General features: G+C 43.0%; 1 protein-coding gene across 1 annotated transcript in view; it reads right to left on the bottom strand.

The window, feature by feature from the left end:
* Positions 1-213: 213 nt before the first annotated feature.
* Notum (palmitoleoyl-protein carboxylesterase notum) overlaps positions 214-21,309 on the bottom strand; it is a 79,669-nt gene continuing 58,573 nt past the window's right edge. Inside the window, exons 12-13 of the mRNA XM_037424428.2 lie at positions 8,570-8,724; positions 214-4,429 (exon numbers count right to left, since the gene is read on the bottom strand). Of these exons, the coding sequence (XP_037280325.2) occupies positions 4,116-4,429; positions 8,570-8,724 (469 nt within the window). The 3' untranslated portion in view covers positions 214-4,115. The remainder of the gene's footprint in view (positions 4,430-8,569; positions 8,725-21,309) is intronic.

Here is a 21,309-nt window from a genome sequence, read left to right as displayed (position 1 = left end):
TATTAATAAATCAATAAGAAGTGTTTCAGTGTTCATGCAAGGAGTAAGTGGTAAGGCGAGACGACATGCGTGGCAAACTGGTGCTTTGGTTTAACATCAACCACAAGTTAAGTTATTCAGCAGTGGAAACGCGAAATGACTCTGATCTTTTCATATGAATATTTCAATACGCAAAAGTAGAAAATAGGAGAGGCAATAGATATTGAACAAATATAATTTATATAAAGTGTGGTTACTTTATTAGTACAAATTTATCTACAAGGCAGTTATACAGAACAACAATGCAACCCTGAGTTGTAAATGTGTAAAATGGGAACACAATGCCTACAGCTGCTTTTATACCCGTTTTGCTCCACATATCTCTAAACATAGCGCATGACAACACACAAAGACAACAACAAAAAAATTGAGAACTGGAAGCTACGTGTGAAAATGGCACAGATAGTATACATAGGCTACAATGATATACAATAATGGCTGTTATTGTATACAGTATCAATGGCAGTGCATTCCGCAAGCCAGACACAATGTTAGAAACTATATACGCACATTTTTGCTGTGTTTTTCATCTTAACTTCAGCGGCATAAATATGAGAATGCAAGTAATGCATCTGACGCTCAATCAACTATAGCGCTCGTCTGTTTGACGAAACGCAATAGAATCGTTCAATTATTATCTATTCATTCCATCGGGGTAGTGCATTGTATCCGCAAGCAAGTATTTTGACAGAACATCTGCGAATTACATGTTTTTATCTGCAAAATACTCAACCACCAGTACTTTTCACCATGCTCAACGTCTTCGTGAGAAAGATAATGTTTTTAAATATTAGTTCGACAGTGACTGCCTAAGAGTCATTAAGCTGGGCCGAAGAGACTCGCTTTTCTAAAACAAAATTCAATGGTGTGTTTCCCCATGATAACTTCCTAAGCAGTACTGTTTGTTGCATGTCAAAACAAATACAAAAATTTTAGCACGCTCACTACTTCACCGGACGACGCGCATGAGGTGCTGCTGTGTTTATCCAGAGTTTCGAAAACGTATGCGTCATAATATCGAACAACTATTTTTTTAGCTGGATCACTGTGGCATAAAGTCTAACTCTTCAGTTGCCTGTAATACGTCTTGATAAGCACTTAATGTGCTCAGTACACAAAAAACCCGTATATGACTCTCAGTAAGCAAAGTGAATTACAAATATGAGCAACTAAAGGTTCATGCTCGAATGAAAATTTATGATCAGTTTTTCAAATCACAATTTTAATATCTTCTTTCCGTAAGTGAGTACACACTCGGCTCAAAGAACTCACAATCAAAGTTGAGCTTCACTATACTCCAGCACTATTCCACAGAAAGAACGCCGAATGGATTAATGCGTGTTTCGAATAGTGACCTTTTCCAGTGCATAAAGCCCTGTACTAGGAATTCGCAGCATAAAATTGGTAAAGCATAGACAAATATGTGATGAAAGATACAAGTACATTATTACTTACGTTAGACACAACTTTTGAATTAGCATCGAGCACTCTGGGCCTTCGCTGCTGTAAAAAAGAACAAAGTTGTTGAATAGTGGACTAGAATAATGATGAAATCATATGCATTGTCATTTCATTAAGGAAGTGATTAGAATCAACCCTCACTTTTTGCACCTTAGGTGCATGCATAGAAGGTGTTTTTTCTGGTGACATGTTGAAGCTCTAACAAATGGTTATGGTGCCACAAAGCGAACATTCTTAAGAATGGTTGAGACAAATAATGTTACCACATACTTTCCAAATGTGACTTGCCAAAGTATTTCATCTGCAACTCCTTCAAGGAATTAATAAACACCGTAGCTTTAGCATTTTCACTAAGTTTAGAAAAGTGATGAATCAGTCTATTTCAATTGAAATGTATTGACAGATGCTGGGATGAACAGTCACTTTTTATTCTATAAGAACATCTAGAAGCGATATTGCTCTAGATTACTGAGATGGGTGCTTTCTGCGTACACGTGAATGTTGAGTTGTATTTTCGCTGTGGTCTTGCAGTATGCGTAGTCAGCAGTATGCACAAAATCTAAATTCCTGCCGTTTGTCCAGTAAAGCGCGTGTACCTTAACGGTCGAAACGTCATGATGCGTGATTTTTTTAATTGAACCGAGTCCTGTAGTGAGTGTAGCATAACAAAAGCAGGTATCGCTGTCTTTATTGCGAGGTGATACCTGATGTTTGCCTGTGAAGATATTTTAGTCAAGAACAAGGTATAACCTTGTCAAAAGTACCTCTCATCTAAATCAAAGCCGTTCTGAGTACATATGCATGCATACATCAGCAATTTACAAAAGCAAGCACCAAAGATGCAAGTGGCCTTGGCCATTGAAGGTCCTTAGCATTTCAAGCTCTCCAAAAATTACCCCTTAGCCTTGCAGGATTGCTTCGTGGCCACAATTTCCTACACTCATACAAAAACGAAAATAATGCTGGCATGAAGAGCTTTGCATGTACTGTTTGATACATAGAAGAGCAGTTTGCCATTCTGTTGATGCTTTAAGCTGCAAGTTGTTTACTTGAATCTTAATTGACCACATTGTAGCCTAAAACTTGGGCATAGTTTAGGGAATCAAATATTCTGAAAGGGAAAATAGCAGTGCCGTGGGTGATAGCTGGCTAACATTCGGCCCACAGACACCCTCAGAAATGCGTAAAGCAAACCCAGAAAAAGGACCAATTAAAGTGCATGTTGGTTGGTGACGTGAGCTTTGTAACATGTAGACATCAATGTTGCAGGAGCAATTTTAAAAACAAGCAGACGAAAATGCAGTTTGGTTTACTGTTGTTTCATAGATATGTTTACAAGCACTAGAAGCAGTTGTCATATGACGCTCAGTCAGGAAAACTTAGAAGAGCAGATACACAATGTTGGAGAATCTCCAAAGGTATGAGCTAAGGTCTTGGTATTTTTGCGAGTTTTTGAAATGTGAAATTAGCACATTTTGCCCTAGAGAAATCTAGAGAACTCTTTGAAATACCATTACAGTCACAGACACAGATACAAATATTACAGTCATTCATTCTAAGCACACTGATCTCCTCCCATTTGAGACAGATCCACCACGAGTACACCTATCTGGACTTCTTGGCTTTGGGATATGACAATGAGAATTTCTCTGAAGCAGTTCAATGTCTTGTGAACAGGATCAAACGCAACAGAAAAGAATGCTAAGAACACGACAGTCGATTATGCGCTCTTCATTTTTGCTCATTTTTCGCACTCCCTAAAGCATTTTCATAACAATTTCGAATGCTTTGTACAGGCAACTTAACTACGCTATTTCAGAGACTCTCCACTTATTGCAGTCTCAAAGCTGTTCCCAACGAAATACTTTTGTAGCTGAAAAATGTAACTACTTAGAGAAACGCTGATTCGGGAAAACTACAAAAGTCTACTGCCATCTGTCGTCACAGTTGTTGCATCTTTAAAGCTTGAAAACAGAGCGATTACCTGAAATATACCTTTGCAGCTCATTAGTAAATGAATGCTGACGATGCAGTTAAGAAAGCACAAGAACAGCGACATTGCTTCTCACTGCGACAGACCACAACATTTCCTTCACACCAATATCTTAAACATGATTTGTGATCCAAACATCACAGGTGACCCATTAGAACCAATACATTGATTCAACATCTACTCAAACAATGATACGCAGGTATGCCTCGTGGCGGTGTACCACGGCCACTAGCAGTTAACACCAAAATCCAGTAAACTTTTTGACATATTACTATCGCTCTGTTCAGCATCTGCTAACTTGGTCCAGAACGCAGGGCAGCCGTTCACCGGAGACTGGCTGGCTGATTAGCTTGGAGCATGCACTGGCAGACCAGCAAACGTTTCTTTAGAACACATTCCTGTGAGATGGATGTTGTAAAAGACAGGGACTTAACGTAGCCCAATCTACAAGTCTGTACTCCTTGCACTGTCCAGAATGCGCATGTCGCAAATTCTCTGCAGTCTCACCGCGCAGGTTTTTAGCCAAGATGTCTTCAGCCAACTGGGATACAACACCTCTGCACTGTCGGCATGCACTGCACTCATCACTGTGTGTGTGTACGATTGTACTTGGCGCATGTGATTAGTCGGCATGCAGAAGAGCATCCGGCTCCATAGCTGCAAGTGCCGCCTGATCCAGTCCTAGTGCTGCTGCAACAGCAGCGACGTCAAGACCAAAGGAGCGCAGCAAATCAGAGAACCGAAGCTCACGGCCAGTCATCGGGTCCAGCATTCGTGGGCAGCGCCTATTGCACTGCGGCCACGCGCAGCTGTCCATAAGCCAGTGTTGACAGAGGTCCTCATGCAGCCGCCATCGGTGTTGAGCATGACGACTGCCAGGGCGCTCGCGGGAGTGTCGTCTTGGCTCCTCGGGCCTCAGAGGTGTCAATGTTACTGCTGCGAAAAATGACCGTACATGGGATAAAGTGACGGCAAAGTGGCTACATATTGCAATAAATAATTCAAATTCTCATATGCTTTTTCTACTTTTCATTAGTTCTAAAATTCCTAATTCTGCTTTAACAACGTATAACGGGGGCTCGTGTAACACGCAAAAATGTACGAGCTTCGCAAAGAGCACAGCTTGCCTGGGCTCCTGTTTTCTAACTGTTTGTTCATGTTCTTCCACCCTGTACTGTAACCTTTTATTTGTATTTGCCACGCTGATACTGCTGTCCCAGTCTCCTCTGTGACGACGTCCAGCGTCGCCATTCAATGTCCGACAGAGAAACTGAGAGATGCAGATCTCTGAGGTAATGCAGCATCCTATACTTCCACCTCGAATTATATCCTAGTGCTGTCGACACAACGAGATTATATTGACGTCGACAGCCTGACTATTTTTGCGCTTGTTGATACTTGAGTGCATATTTACGTGATAAGTGCTCGACTTCGCGGCCACGTAAAGAAAGTGCTGACCCCGGCTGCTTTTGTTTTTATTAGTGTTGCTGACAGCAGTCCTGCCATCATAAGAATGTGCACAGCACGGATCACCATTGTTGATCACCACACATCTGTTGTTTTTGTTTGCTGTTCATCAGCAATGCCCAAATAACGTCATTTTTGCATATCACTTTTGTCCAAGCATGCCGCTCTGATTGACTATGTAACCAGCATTCTGCAGCTTGAACTGCCTCGGCTTGCTTAACAGCTTTGCCGTCAAACCGCTTGTGCCTGTTGACTGTGTTCGACTGTCACCGCAATACGCCACGTGTGTGGCCTGATGACTTCACTACGTCTTTTCGACAGTAACTACATAGTGTATCCGTTAGTTGATGTCCTCTTGGCTCGATACCCTCCTTATTGTCTTCGACAACTCCGTGCTGCTCCGGCTTCTCAACTTTAGCAACTGGCCCAAATTCTTCTACAAAGCATTTCGTTGCCCAACAACATCTCAGCACTTGATGCATGTTACGTCATGACAATAAAGCCTGAAAATTGCTCACTATCTGTTGCAATCAGCCCAGCAAGCACACCACCAACGAAATAGCACAAATGAATGCCTCTGATCTTCTGTTCTGTCTGGCCGTGCAAGTTCACTAGATCCTGATGATCTATAGAAATTTCTTTGACTTCGATGACCATCCTTTAGGTCAGACATCAATGAAATGTCACCAAATACATACCAATGATGCTAGTCTTGTCAGACAATGACCATATCATCTATCCCATTCTGAGCGCCAAGTCATACAATGAGTAGATGCTCTCGCAGGGCATCACAGGGGCCTTTAAGTTTGTGGGAGTGGCCTGTCGTTTTGGTCATAAGAATGAATGGCAGATTGACATTTCGCGCCGACTATTTTGTCTTGAACAAGATAACCGCAGAGAATCCTCTAGAACAGGATAATCCTCTGCCATGAATCGATGGCACCCTGTCTTCATAGCGCACCGAGTTCTCTCGACTACAAGCCTACGCATGGGTTACTCGCACGTTTCTGTCGACGACTCACATAGAGAAAAAACTGTCTCCATTCCATCAGATGGCCTCCATTACTTCAAGATTATGCCATTTCGGCTGTCATGCGTTCAAACCCGACAACATTCGAACGCATGATAGACTCGCTCCTGCGCCGCTGCAAACGATACATCGTCTTTGCTACATCGACGATATTAGTTGCTTTTCTCCAACGTTCGAACGCTATCTGATTCGTTTGTCAACCATTCTCGCTGTTTTTTTTTTTCAAGCAGGACTCCATGTAAACTCCAAAGAGCACAATTATGGCAGGCACCAAATAAATTGTGCTCGGTGCTACGGGTGTGCAGCCGGATCCTGAAAATATTAGGGCTTTAAAGCACTTCCCTGAGCCTTTTTCTACTAAAGATAGGCGTAGATTTGTTGACTTATGCTTTTACTTGCAACATTGTGTAAGAATTTCGCCAGTATTTCTTGACCACTCACTGACCTTCTCAACATGGACGTGTTTTCTGAAGGGGTCAAGGCCAAGCAACTGGGTTCTCAATGATGCTCAACTTCCTTACTTCCCCACCAATACTGCCCACTCCGACCCATTGGCACTTTCAGAAGTTAACACAGATGCTAGTGGGCATGGAGTCGGAAGTGTTTATTCTGAACACCGGGCTGGCCAAATACGTGTTTTTGTGTATGCCAGCCACCTTCTCTCCGCACCTGAGTGGAATTCTTCTACCACGAAGTGTGAGTATCTAGCGCTAGTCTGGGCTGTCACCAAAGTTCGCTCCTACTTGTACGGTTGTCAGTTCTCAGTTATTACTGACCACCACACTCTCAGTTGGTTGTTGTCACTCAAGGACCCAACTGGTCGCCTTGATCACTGGGTTTTTCGTCTTCAAGGGTATTCCTTCGAAGCAATTTACAAATCTGTCAAGCTGCACCAAAACAGTGAATGTCTCTCGCACCATCCGTGAAAGAACCTGCTAGCTTCTTTGTCCATGAAAATGATTGCTGTATACTCGCCATATCCGGTTTGTGTTATATTAGTGCAGTACAAAATCCGGATGCAACCCTCAATTAGCATGGGCATTCAGCAAGTATCTTCTGGACGTTCAAATCTTTTTTCAAATCACCAGTGTATGTCCAACGTAATGCGTTCTATATCACCGCAGCATGAAGCCTGATGGTTCGAAATTATGGCCAGTTCTTTCACTACACCTGGGTGTTGCCATTCTTCAATGTCTACATGATGCTCCAACTGCAGGCAATGTTGGCAATTCCCATACCAACAACCATGTGCAGCAGCAGTTCCTTTGGCCTGACATGTATTGTTGCGTGCGCCGATATGCACTGCTTGCGAGCTTTGTCAGCGTCGCAAACGTCCTGCTCTGCATCAAGCTGGTGTGCTCAAACCGACATTCTGCTAGAACTAATCTTTTGCATCAGCTTCGAGTTGCTCGAACCTCTACCTACGTTCACATTAGGTAACAAATAGATTGCTGTCATAACTAATTATGCGACCAGGTGTGCAGTAACACGTGTCTTGTGAAATAGCTGCGTTACAGAGGTCACAGACTTTCTGCTCAATAACGTCCTTTTTTGGCATATTGCTGTACAGCAGCTTATTACCAATGGTGGCCATTGCTTCCTCACAAGAGTCGTCGAGGAACTTTTTTGTATCTGCTCTACCAAACAACAACTTAGTACAGCCTATCATTTATGCGGTCTTAAGAAGCACCGCAACCGAACTCTAACGAATATATGTCTATGTAGGTCTCCGCTCACCACCGTGATTAGAATGCAACCTTACCCTACTTTACACTTGCCTACAATTCATCAAAAAATGACACTTCTACACAGCCGTGCCTCAATGTTGTCATTTAATGCGCTCCTTTCATATAATATATTCGTAACAACCCTCTCACTCGAAACATCGCTTCCCGAGCCCTCGTCGTCGCCGAATTGCCCATTCGAGGCTCTGTGCTTCTCAGACCTCTCAAAGGGAGTGCTACTATGAGTGGCACCACGATATCGACTACCCTCCTGAATCTCTTGTCCACATCTGCATGCCACATCTTGAACGAAGAGCTTCTGCCTCCATAGACTCTACAAAGTTTTCCGCAATGTCACTGATGTGGACTACTTCAACACTGCCGTTCATCCGCACACGTCTTCGGCTACACCATCTACAGATATCGTTAACATGCCACTCCTAAAACGTTATTACACTGCCAGTGCAGTATGACGCTGTAGGCACAGTGACGGTGCTTTGTCCACCAGGGGTGATGTTATGAGGCATGACACTTGAGGGTGCCATAGGACACGAAGACATGAAGAGGGTTTGTGAGCCATGCGAGATTCTGACTATTCAGTGGCACGTCTGGTCGTAAATATTGTAATTATATTCGCTTATGTCTCCCTTCTGTTCTCGTGTTTCCCGTGACAATATATACAAACTCGACCACACATCTGGCCTCCTAGATTTTGCTCATTCACACGGACACATATCACTTACTATACCATGATATGTGAAGTCCAATTTTGTTTCATTCTTGCACCACAATATGCAGACGTGCCTAAGTAATTAATGTTACAGCTCGAGAGAACTGAGCAAGTTCCTTACTTACAATATTCTTCTTTCTTTGCTTTCCGCAAGCTCTTTCTGTTGTGCCTGCAATTTTTCCGTCTTCTCTTCATCTTTCGGCGTCTTGTCTTGATTTTCTGTGCATGGCCATTTGTCATCACTGTTGCTGATACATCCACAAACATTTTGTGTGGGAAGCTATAAGGAAAATAAGAAAGTACATCTTGTTTCAAAACAAGTGAACATTATATAGTGTAAAGTGCTAAATGCATAACAAAGAATATGGAGAGTCTTTTGAACTATTTCTTTTCTCTCTGAGGCTATGTATTACAGGTGTTCTTTTAATTTCTAGAATTTGCATGGAGGATTTTCTTGCATATACTGGTATCATGAGAAAATCTTGTGCATCAGTAGGCAGCACAGACATAGCGCTAAGCTATAAACGCAAACTTTACCTCGATCTTTATCAAGGTCCAGATGTTGTTGCCTATTTTTCTGAGGCCTAAAGTTCAATCGTGAAAAAATCTCATAGGCCTGTAAGGAAAGCGTGCATAACATGATTTACCGAATTCTGACAAGTTCTTACTCCAGTGTATCAAAGCTGAAAATGTGACTGCACAAGAAAAGCAATAGGCTGACACAAAAACGTCATCATTGCATTGGCACAGTCTATTACCCAATGAAAAGCCTATCAAGATTGAAGTCGCCTTTTACCAGTGCAGCACCAAAATAGTACAGTGAAATTGTCGTGAAATTTTGTATTTTTTTTCAACCTTTCATGAAACCTTTACTGTAACTGTTCTGTCCTTCAACATTCCATCTTCTAACCTGAGTGAATCTTAGTATTCTTCATAAGGAATGGGTAAACAGGAAGCCGATTCTTCTAGACAGGTTTCTGACAGGTCTCCAGGTTTCTGCTCCGCAGCTAAGTACCGGCAAGATACAGCTGTTATATACCTTCCTCTTGAGGGATAGTGGCAATCTACCTGTCATAATTTGAGAGTGCTTGCCGAATGTGCTCCACCCCATTCTTATTCTTCTAGTTACTTCAATCTCATGGTTCGGCTCTGCGGTTGTTACCTGCCCTAAGTAGACATAGTCTTTTACAACTTCAAGTGCACCATTACCTATCTCGAAGCGCTGCTCCTTGCCGAGGTTGTTGTACATTACTTTCGTTTTCTGCAGATTAATTTTAAGACCCACCTTTCAGCTCTCCTTGTCTAACTCCGTAATCATCAGTTGCAATTTGTCCCCTGAGTTACTCAGCAATGCAGTGTCATCAGTGAAGCGCAGGTTACTAAGGTACTCTTCATTAACTCTCATGCCTAACTGTTCTTATTCCAGCCCTCTTAAAACCTCCTGTAATTACACGGTAAATAGCATTGGGGAGATTGTGTCCCCCTGCCTTACACCCTTCTTGATTGATATTCTGGTCTTTTCTTTATGAAGCACTATAGTAGCAGTTGATGCCCTGTAGATTTCTTCCAGGATGTTTATATATACTCCATCGATGCTCTGATTATGCAGTGTCTGCATGAGGGCTGATATTTTTACTGAATTAAATGCCTTCTCATAATCTATAAAGGCTATGTATAGTGGTTGGCTATATTCTGAGCATTTCTCTATTACCTGATTGATAGTATCAATGTGGTCAATTGTTGAGTAGCCTGTTCAGAATCCTGCTTGTCCCTTTGGTTGATTGAATTCTAATGTTTTTTTTACTCTGTTAGCGATTACCTTTGTAAATAGCTTGCATACCACAGAGAGCAAGCTGATCGGCTGTAATTCTTCAAGTCCTAGTCATCTCCTTTCTTATGTATTAAGATGATGTTAGCAATCTTTCAAGACTCTGGTACTCTTCCACTCAGGAGACACCTCGTAAACAGGGTGGCCAGTTTTTCTAACACAATCTGTCCTTTGTCTTTCAGCAGATCAGATGTTACCTGATCCTCCCCAGCAGCTTTGACTTTTTGCATGCTCTCCAAAGCTTTTGTGACTTCTTTTCTTATAACTGGTGGGGTGTCATCTGGGTTACTGCTAGTTCTTATATAGTATTAAGGTCGTGGTTGTCCCGGGTACAGTACAGATATCTGTAAAACTCCTCCGCTATTTGAACTATCCCATCCATATTGGTAGTTATTTTGCCTTCTTTGTCCCTTAGTGCATACCTCCGATTTGTTGCCTATCCCAAGTTTCCTCTTCACTGCTTTGACGCTTCCTCCTTTTTTTAGAGCGTGTTCGATTCTCTTCATGTTATACCTTCTTACATCGCATACCTTACACCTATTAATCAACTTCGAATGCTCTGCCAGTTCTCTTTTATCTGTTGTACTTGAGACTTTCATGATTTGACGCTTCTTAATGAGATTCTTCATTTCCTGGGAAAGCTTTTCAGTGTCCTGTCTAACTACCCTGCCTCCAACTTCCACTGCACACACCGTAATGATACTTGTCAGATTGTCATTCATTGTATCTACGCTAAGGTTGGTTTCGTCACAAAGAGCCGAGTACCTGTTCTGAAGCGAGACTTCGAATTCCTGCACTTTCCCTCACAGTGCTAGCTCATTGATTGGCTTCTTGCGTATCAAGTTTCTGTCGTTCCTTTTTCAAGTTTAGATGAACTCGAGACCGCACCATTCTATGGTCACTGCATCGTACCTTATCAAGCAATTCCACATTCTTCACAATGCCTGTGTGTGCACTCACTATAAAGTCTATTTCGTTTTTAATTTTGCCATTAGTGCGCCTCCATGTCCACTTGCGGTTTCCTCATTTTCGGTAGAAGGTATTCAAAATCCGTAAATTATTGCATTCTGCGAATTCTACTAGTTGCTCTCCTCTGAAGTTTTTAGTACCGATGCCATAATCTCCTACTGCCTGATCTCCAGCCTGCTTCTTCCCTACCTTTGCATTAAAGTCTCCCATCAGTATAGTGTACTGCATTTTTACCTTACTAATTGCCGATTCCACGTCTTCGTAGAAGCTTTCAACTGAAGCATCATCAGGCTAGATGTGGGCGCGTAAGCCTGTACCACCTTCATCTTGTATCTCTTACTCAGTTTAATTATGGTACCTACCACCCTTTCATTATTCCTATAGTATTCCTCTATATTGCCAGCTACGTGTCTGTGTTAGGAACCCCACTCTCAGTTCTCTTCAGCCAGCCAAGCCCTGATAGCAAAGGGCTTGGCTGGCTGAAGAGAACTGAGAGTGGAGAACTGAGAATGAGGCCTGTACGGTGCTACCCATTCTGTAGCACCGTACAGGCCTCATCTATCCTCCTAACCTCACTGATCCCTATTATATCCCACTTACCACTCTATAGCTCCTCGAATAGTACAGCTAGACTTCCCTCACTAGATAAGGTTCTAGCATTAAACGTTGCCAAGTTCAGGTTCCCATGGCGGCTTGTCCGGATCCAGAGATTCTTAGCACCCTCTACTGCATTGCAGATCTGACAGCTGCTGTGGTCAGTTGCTTCGCAGCTTCTGGGGACTGAGGGTTGTGAGTAAATTGACGTATGCATGTGGGAGGTAGTGGCCAGATACTGCACCAGAGTGGCCAATTCTTTTCTGGTGAGGCAGTGCATTACCGACGGTGGTTACTGGTGAGGCCGCACCCCAGGCCTCTTTAATCCAGTTCCATCACCATGCGTTTTTTTTTTTATACGGTTGAAAACTGCGCGGCACTGGGATTTGAACCACAGACATTTTGCTTGCAAGGCAGATGCTCTAACCACAACGCCACCGCATGTTGTCAATAAAAGAGTACAAACAACTTTTCGTTTATCAGCTCTTGAAGTATGACATCATGTCATGGAACAAATAAAAGGGTACTAGTGCATGCGTGACAGCTTACTGAAACACTGTCCTGTGTATGTTGATGCTCGTGTTTTGCGAAACAAGTTGGACTAATGATATCAAGAAAGCATGGCAAAAAAGGAACAAACCGCAGGCAGCCAGACCGAGAAAGATCATAACTGAAAATGAATTGGTTGATGTTTGATCAGTGGTTGCATAATTTTGTGATGAACATCAAGTACAGAAGTCAATTTGCTATGTGGTGTTTAACGACCCAAAACAACCATATTCTTATGAGAGACGCCGTAGTGGAGGACTCTGGAGTTTTCGACCACTTGGGGTTCTTTAACGTACACCCAAATCTGAGCACACGTGCCTACAACAATTCTGTCTCTATAGGAAGTGTAGCAGCCACAGCCGGGATTCAATCCCGTGACGTGCAGGTCAGCAGCCGAGCACCTTAGCCACTAGGCCACCATGGCAGGGCTTTAACACAAAAGTCAGAAGTCAGGTGCACAAGTCAGCAGGAGAGCGTATGTCACCGACATTTGCCCACTCTTTTGAATATTAGGTACAGTTCTCATATTCTAACATGGATCTCTAACAGTGAACCATGATCAAGACAACCAGTGTACTGCTGAGGAAATAATGCATCAGCAATAAAAATCCCCATTTTCCAAAGAGCAACTGCCTGCAATAACAAAAAATATTTTGAGGTTCGTTCTGAACCAATTCTTGACCTTATCTGCACGCGGATGTTTGCGAAAGAGATGTGCAGAGGCATTATTTATTTGGAGGGAGACCGACCTGTCTGTCACTAATTTGTGTACGTCATACTTGACCTTGGCGCACGTTTCGGCATTCACTTGAACAGCGGTTTGATGCTGAATAGAGGTAAGAGTAGCCACTCTCCATGAATAAAATCAGTTAAAGACTGAAAATGAGCAAAAACCACTCTATATCGCGAAATAATGCGCATAAATTCTAATTCCAGAAATAGATAACCGTCAAAATGCTAAAAAGGTGCTGCTGCCCCAGTGTGCAGCTCACGGCAGTTTGCACATACAAAATGCAAATGTTAGAATAGGCACACTAAAATAACCATTCAATGTTTGCATACGGAAGCGCATTGTCTTCAAAGAGCTGAGAATAGGCTGCTGTCACTGACACGCGTGTATCTCCCAACACAAATCAGCGAAATTTCTCACAGCACACACACGTGCGAGAAACATACGTAGTTTTTGACAGCGGAACACAGCCTCATATGCGAATTTCGGTGAGCGTTACACCCACGGTTCAAGGGGAAGCCCTAAAACAAAGCGCAAACACACGTTAATCATTCTTGCATAACGGTGTACCACGAACTGAAGTCAGAGTTGAAAGCGTTCACCGTGGTTGTCTCGTGTTCATGAAACCCTGCAAACTATTCGTTGATCAAATGCTTGCATATGGCACAAAAACAGTTCAAGGTTCTGCCGTCGGTTAGCAAAAAGACACTTGAAAGATTTATACCCCCGTAAAAAGTTTTGCCTTTATGCAGTGGCGCTGTGGTGCGATCGGTAAGACATCTACTTCACGTGCATGCGGTCCCGAGTTCGATTGCAGGGCTGTGTGTGCTTTGCACGTTAATCTTGAAGATGAACATGATTGTGATACTAAAAGTTTTCTAATCACCTGCAGTGAAAATATCTGTCACATTATCACTGAGAAACCGCTCTCAAAAGTGGAAAATAATGCTCTTTTTTTTTCGCCACCACGTCAGGGCCGGGCCACCTACAGAAATGTCACGCCTAACCAGAGGCCATACCTAGCCAGGAAAAATTTGATTTGTAATCCCCGCTACTCCTTGTGTCACCTATTCTTAAGGCCACTTCGAATCAGGTCGGTTTCTCTAGGACACGGCTACGGAGCCGCGTAGAAGTGGCGATAATATGTCTTGATTTCCTGCCTGCAGTCATGTAGCCAGGATTAGACTAGGAGTGTATAATAGACTGATTCCACTCGCATGTAACACAAATCTGTCGCGATAGAGTTGAATAACTTGACAAGGCGAACATTGACTTCTCAAGAAGGAGACATATTTTGCTAATTATCGATACTTTAGTAAACAATATTTCTCTCATTAATATAGCATGCAGTTCAAGATATAGAAGTCGAAGCCGCCAATATTGTAGAGTATACTGAAAAGAAGTATAGCCTAACACTGTTTTTCATAAAAATTTCCAACCAAAAGTAACGATGATTTGCTGCGATGCTTTTTGAAGCAAAATGCAAACACGTTATATTGCATTATTAAAAAAGACACTTGACCGCACCACCCATCTGCCCGCTACCAAAATAAATGTTCTTTTCTTACTATATTAGGATTGATTCTAAGTATCCTCATGTTGTGCCTCGCCCAAAAACCACCGAGACGGCGAGGTATACGAATAACCATGGAGTTTTCATCTTGCCGGCTCCTATTGACACGAGTTCTCGTTTGCCAAGCCGTTCTCTGCAGCCGAAGGCAAGACCCCAGAGCAGGACCTATTGGACGAACAATAGCGTACTGGTAGTGTCAACTCGCTGACGCCGTGCAGTTGTCAGCTGCTTGCCTTCTCTCCTTTCAGTGCGTCATGACCTAAATGTCTTTTTCCCAAATGGGTTTATACTGGCATGTCTCCAACCAAGCCGTCGGGGTCTCACAATTGACTTTGGAGGCATCGGCATAGTCACCTTAATGCTTTGGCCAGTCCTGCAGGATTGATGAACTCCTAGCCAGTACGTTGAGAGGAGCATGTGGGGGTGGTCATCAACCTCCCAATTCAGGCCAGCACACTTGATAGCGCCGTAGCAGTTCAGAGCAGTTCATTGCTGTTCATGCCTGCTTATTTCGGTCACACCATGTAAATACCGTATATAAAGTATTTTTCACTGTTCTACTCATTCTGATAAAAGCTCCGGGCCGGGAACCTAGTTGAGGTTCTACTGGCTACGCTACCCAAGTCACTACGATGGTTCGCAGAACGAAAAGTTTTGACCCTAAAGAGGCAACAGTGGTGGAAGCGATGGGTAGCTGCGACTTCAAAATTGAAACAGTGGCTGGCAGCTTCACGGCTTGCCTGCGTCGACTGCTTCGAAGTGGTGAATACCATGTGCTTGCTCTTCTTTTCGCCAGACTTATTAGCCCAGATTGCTGGTAGTGTAATAGGCTTAGTTTTGGTAATTTACATTTGCAGACCAAGAACTGGGTGGATTGGGGGTAAAATTACCTTAGAAGAAAAACACTGCATATCTGAGATGAAAAAGTTTAATGCTCCACAACCTCTCAAACTTTGAGCTGGAGCAGAACATTTCATTGTGATTGCAAAGACAAAAAAAGCAAGTTTTCGAGCTTTTAGAAAATGAGTCAGTGAATCTAAAAAAGCCGTTGAGGCTTGAGAAGCCCTTTTGGAAAAGGAAGAGAAATGCAAGCACTTAGCTTGGGAAGAGAGACAGAGGAACACAAATGCTTAGCTCGGAGAGAGTATGCACAAAAAACATCAAAGGAAGCTGAATAAAGATACGTACTAGAGCCCCTCAAGTGCTGTAAATTCGGCCGGCGACACAATCTGTGATAACAAGACCGAAACACATCGCATGATACCTGCAACCTCGAAAGCATGTGAGCCAACACAAAGTCTGAGCAGCGCACCAGGTGAGGGGCAGACAACTAAGGGTGAAGGGCAGACGACAAGCCCTAGATAACTGGGACGGGACATGACGAAAGAGTATCAACAAAGAAAAAAGCGGAGAAATAGAAGTGCCTTTCATAACTGACTTAAGTAACAGTTACACACTCATTCTACTTTTATAAAAACTAGCATACAAAGTCCTTTTAGTGATAATGACGTAGATGAAGATTATAACAACAGCGTTGCCCTGCCGCAGCAATCGAGTGGCTAAGGTACTCGGCTGCGGCCGCTGAATTTTCGATGGAGGTGAAAATGCTGTTGGCCCGTGTGCTGAAATTCGTGTGCACGTTAAAGAACCCCAGGTGGCCGAAATTTCTGGAGCCCTCCACTACGGCGTCTCTCATGATCATATGGTGGTTTTGGGGCGTTAAACCCCTCATATCAATCAACAACAGCGATGGCGCGAAGAGTGCTCCTGGTATAGACAGCGACGTCATCGAAAAGCTACGTTCAGTACGTAGGATGACTTCGGAGGCCAAGGCGAAGGTTACGTTGAACGTGAGGAGGAGCCAGTTTGTAAGGATTTAGGTCCATTGTTCAGGCATTTTGGTGCTGTAGATTGGGCCAAATTTGAAAGCCGGAAGAACAATGGTCAATCCGAGTTTGGTAATGCCGCTTCGGCTAGTTTGTTATGTGTGAGTAAGGGTGTGGTACAGAGTACGCACAGGAAAAGCAACGCAGTGCTCCTCCTGTATTTAAAACAAAGGCCGACTTCGAAGGCCAAGAGGCCTTCAATGCATGAGAGTGATCAAGCCCAGTTAGGAGAACAGACTTCTTAGGGCAAGTTGTCTGAATCGGGAAGCGTCGCTGATGTTCAGCGACAGCAGTAACTGGCGATGGCCGAGAGCATAGCTCAGTCCAACCATTTAGAGCTTCGATTCTACAAGTACAGAGTGTGGTATCTGATAGTACGAGTAGTGAGGCAATGCGAGCTCTAACGAAGGCCGAAGACTGCATTGAAAGCGGGGTATAAGAAAGAATTCCTTACATGAAAGCACGAGTGATGAGGCCGCAAGTATTGCGAACCGTTCTGAGGTCAAGAAGTCACATAGAAAGCGCGGTAAAGTAAAGAGTTCCGTATAAGCGAGTACGTTGCAAGAAACTTCAAGCATGGCAAGGCCTTAGGAGAGAAAGAGAAAAGGTAGCGTCAATCGTGGTCATACACTCTAAGCTGGAATTCGTGGTCAATCGTGGTCATACACTCTAAGCTGGAAGTGCTATGATAGCCGAAGAACATTTCATTAGTGGCAAGTACAATGCGCAGTCAGTGCACACAGCAAGCACCCTCGTGTTTCCACTATGCCGGCATGGGCGGGCCGAAACAAAGTGAAAGTCTCCGCGAACGAGAAAATTGTGGATAACTCGCTTCAATGTGCTGAATTAGTTAGAACTGTGAAGAACACTGACAACGCTAATGTAAGTCGTTCGTCAGTAGTCATGTACCCGCACTGTCACTGGCCACTTCAAAGCGATATGTTGAAGAAGTAAACTTCGTAAGTCATTGGTATCAATCTGGCTGCCGGTGTTAGTGCTTTGCCGGAGCACGCGATGAAAGCGTCACATACAATTTCTTTCGCAGAAAAAATTATCTCCTGCACTAAAGCTCAAATAAACTTATATCTTTCTCTCCATGCGACAATCATTGTGAAACACCCAGCATGAGGGGGATTGCGGGTACGACTAATTGTGCAGCCGGCGGTGCATATAGAGTGACTTTCCAGCACGATAAAAGAAGTGTGCCTGTGAACAGTCTCGTCGCTGTAAGTATACAGATATCTACTTTACTCCGTAAAACACTGCGAACATTGCACACCTACCTATTGTTCCTTTGTGACTATAAAATAAAGGTGACGAAAATTCCACGCGAGCCATATGTTGCAATTGCTGGTGATTGTTTAGCCGTACTCCTCGTAAGTCTAACGACGCTGTCGGCAAGCTGACACGGTATGGCATTGGCGGGGCGCCTGGCTGCTACGCCGGCTTTCCTTCATAAGCGCTGCCGCTGTGTTTGTGTTTGCAGACTCATGCAGCAGCACTGCGAACGCTGGTTCAGCCGGCATATTCGAATACCCGTTGATAATTCGTATTGTCTCACTGGGACGATGTTGAGGATTAGATGAATCCATATTGAAAGATCGAAGCGCTTCAGTGCGATGAATTAGCTTATGTATATTTTCAAGTTACGGTGTGAGTGTTTATTGTTTTTGAGCCGTGTAGAAGTCGCCCACTGGCGTTACCTAAGAGGTCAGAAAACTGTGCTATATATATCCGATAGTTTGTTCTCTGTAGTATAGCATGGGTGGTCAGTATTTGAGGTGTTTTATTTTGAAATATGAGTGCATATGTATATATATATATATATATATATATATATATACACACACATATATAAAGGAAAGAAGTGTACACCTAAGGGCTCGTTTTTCCGTGTTTTAACACAATATTAATGAGATCTAGCAGACAGTAATGCCAAGCAATGTACAGGGAAAGTTATTAGAACCAATGGAATGTAAATAAGAAGAAAGAAAAGTGGGTAAAAAAATAACCAGCCCTGAGCAGGAATCGAACCTACAACCTTGGAATAACGCATTCGATGCTCTAACCACTGAGCTACCGCAGCGGCCCACATTTTATCCACTTTTTTGGGTTTACATGTGAATTTAGAAGTAGGAGTGACAGTCTGCGCCATCTATAAGCCAAACGACGAGTGTGAAAACACTCTTATGCGCATGTATGGCATCACGTAGTACATGAACTTATTATGAGCGGGCAGCTGATTAATTGTCCCTCTTATACGACCTAAACACACCAAGTCTGCCAGTACGAGACCCTCGTTCAATGAAATAAGCAAAAGAAGTGTATACCTGAGGGCTCGTTTTTCCATGTTTTAACACAATATTAATGAGATCTAACAGACAGTAATGCCAAGGAATGTACAGGGAAAGATATTAGAACCAATGGAATGTAAATAAGAAGAAAGAAAAGTGGATGAAAAAATAAACAGCCGTGAGCAGGAATCGAACCTACCACCTTCGAGTAACGCAATCGATGCTCTAACCACTGATCTACCACAGCGGCCCTCCCTACATTCACTTTTTTGGGTTTATATGTGAATTTAGAATTAGGAGTGACAGTCAGCGCCATCTATAGGCCAATTGACGAGGGTTAAAACACTCTTATGCGCATGTTTGGCGTCACATAGCACGTGATTTTATTATGAGCGGGCAGCTGATTAATTGTCCCTCTTATACGACCTAAACACACCAAGTCTGCCAGTACGAGACCCACGTTCAATGAAATAAGGGAAAGAAGTGTATACCTAAGGGCTCGTTTTTCCGTGTTTTAACACAATAATAATGAGATCTAACAGACAGTAATGCCTAGGAATGTACAGGGGAAGTTATTAGAACCAACGGAATGTAAATAAGAAGAAAGAAAAGTGGATGAAAAAATAACCAGCCGTGAGCAGGAATCGAACCTACGACTGTTACTGTCTGTTAGATCTCATTTATATTGTGTTAAAACATGGAAAAATGAGCCCCTAGGTATACACTTCTTTCCCTTATTTCATTGAACGAGGGTCTCGTACTGGCAGACTTGGTGTGTTTAGGTCGTATAAGAGGGACAATTAATCAGCTGCCCGCTCATAATAAGTTCATGTACTACGTGATGCCATACATGTGCATAAGAGTGTTTTCACACTCGTCGTTTGGCCTATAGATGGCGCTGACTGTCACTCCTACTTCTAAATACCCATGTAAACCCAAAAAAGTGGATAAAATGTGGGCCGCTGCGGTAGCTCAGTGGTTAGAGCATCGAGCGCATTATTCGAAGGTCGTAGGTTCGATTCCTGCTCACGGCTGGTTATTTTTTTATCCACTTGTCTTCCTTCTTATTTACATTCCATTGGTTCTAATAGCTTCCCCTGTACATTCCTTGGCATTACTGTCTGTTAGATCTCGTTATATATATATATATATATATATATATATATATATATATATATATATATATATATATAGATATATATATATATATATATATGTATGTATGTATGTATGTATGTATGTGTGTGTGCGTTCCATGAACTATATACTGCATTATTCAGTGCTGATTAAATTGGAATAGACATAAAATATACTCCACAAGTGCAGGGTCACCATTTTTTTTGCCATCCGTCCAGACGGTTCATTCTATTTGGACCAATATTTAAACCAAGTGGGGTAAGTGCTAGGTGGTAACAGTTGAACCCTTGCAGTTGCTCGCACAAATAGCCCAAAATCAGTTCAAAATCTGTGGCAGCCCATTTATTCCCCTAAAGGACCAAAGAAATACCCCACTTTAGTCCTTTTTAGCTTTGAGTGTACAACTGAAAAGCTCCGTGACGTATTCTTATGAGGTGCCAAGCTCAACAATTTGCTTGAGAAAGCAAATAAATACACACTCAAAGATTGACCATAAGGTCAAGCTGCCATTGAAATCGAAGCTGTGTAGGACGCACACCAGGAAAGAAGGTTTCCAAAAGATCCAGACCAAAAAGTCGCTGCTTGGTCTCTTCCATCTCACTACACAATCGATGCGAAAGTACCGCGAGGTGTAGCGCAGTAGTGAGTACAACCAAAGGTCATCACTCTCAATGAAGAAAGGGTCGATGTTTGACGTATAAGAGGTCAATGAGCACAAGGCACCATTCAAGGGCTGCCTTCTCGTAAAGTGGAGGTCAGGAATAAGGGCGCCTCACCGACTTCCCAGTCAGGCGGATTCACCGCTTTTTCTTTTGTCGTGATCGCAATTCGTGAAAGTAGACTCAGCTTGATTTGATGCATTACTGGACAGTTCATTATTCAGGATGACAGTTTACTGAGCTATTTTGTGACGCATACGACTTTTACACCTAAATGTTGTGAAATGCTTTGAAACTTCTGAGTTTGATGTAGATTCAGTAATGTTGAGCAGTGTAGGTGGCAGGATTCTAAAGAGTTAGCCATGTACTTGCAAACTGCCTAAAGTAAGATATTTGAAAGTATTATTTTGTCGTTATATTGCCACTTGGCCGCTAGTTACGGCGAGCGCAAGCCATGGCTGCCCGCAAGAATGGAAGACGATGTTTTAGAGCAGCACGTGCTCTGGCTAGTAGTTTATTATTGAAGCAGCCATCTTGCCAGTTTTCAGTGCGTCTCCCCGTCGGTTCAGTTCTTCCTAGTTGAAGACCTTTCGTAGCATGTGACAACTGGTGGAGCTGCTGGGTAACCCCCAGCCGCTGTTCCAAA

This window comes from Rhipicephalus microplus, chromosome 5 (genome assembly GCF_043290135.1).
Source record: "Rhipicephalus microplus isolate Deutch F79 chromosome 5, USDA_Rmic, whole genome shotgun sequence".
NCBI classification, from domain to species: domain Eukaryota; kingdom Metazoa; phylum Arthropoda; class Arachnida; order Ixodida; family Ixodidae; genus Rhipicephalus; species Rhipicephalus microplus.
This window is presented reverse-complemented; position numbering and strand designations above follow the sequence as displayed.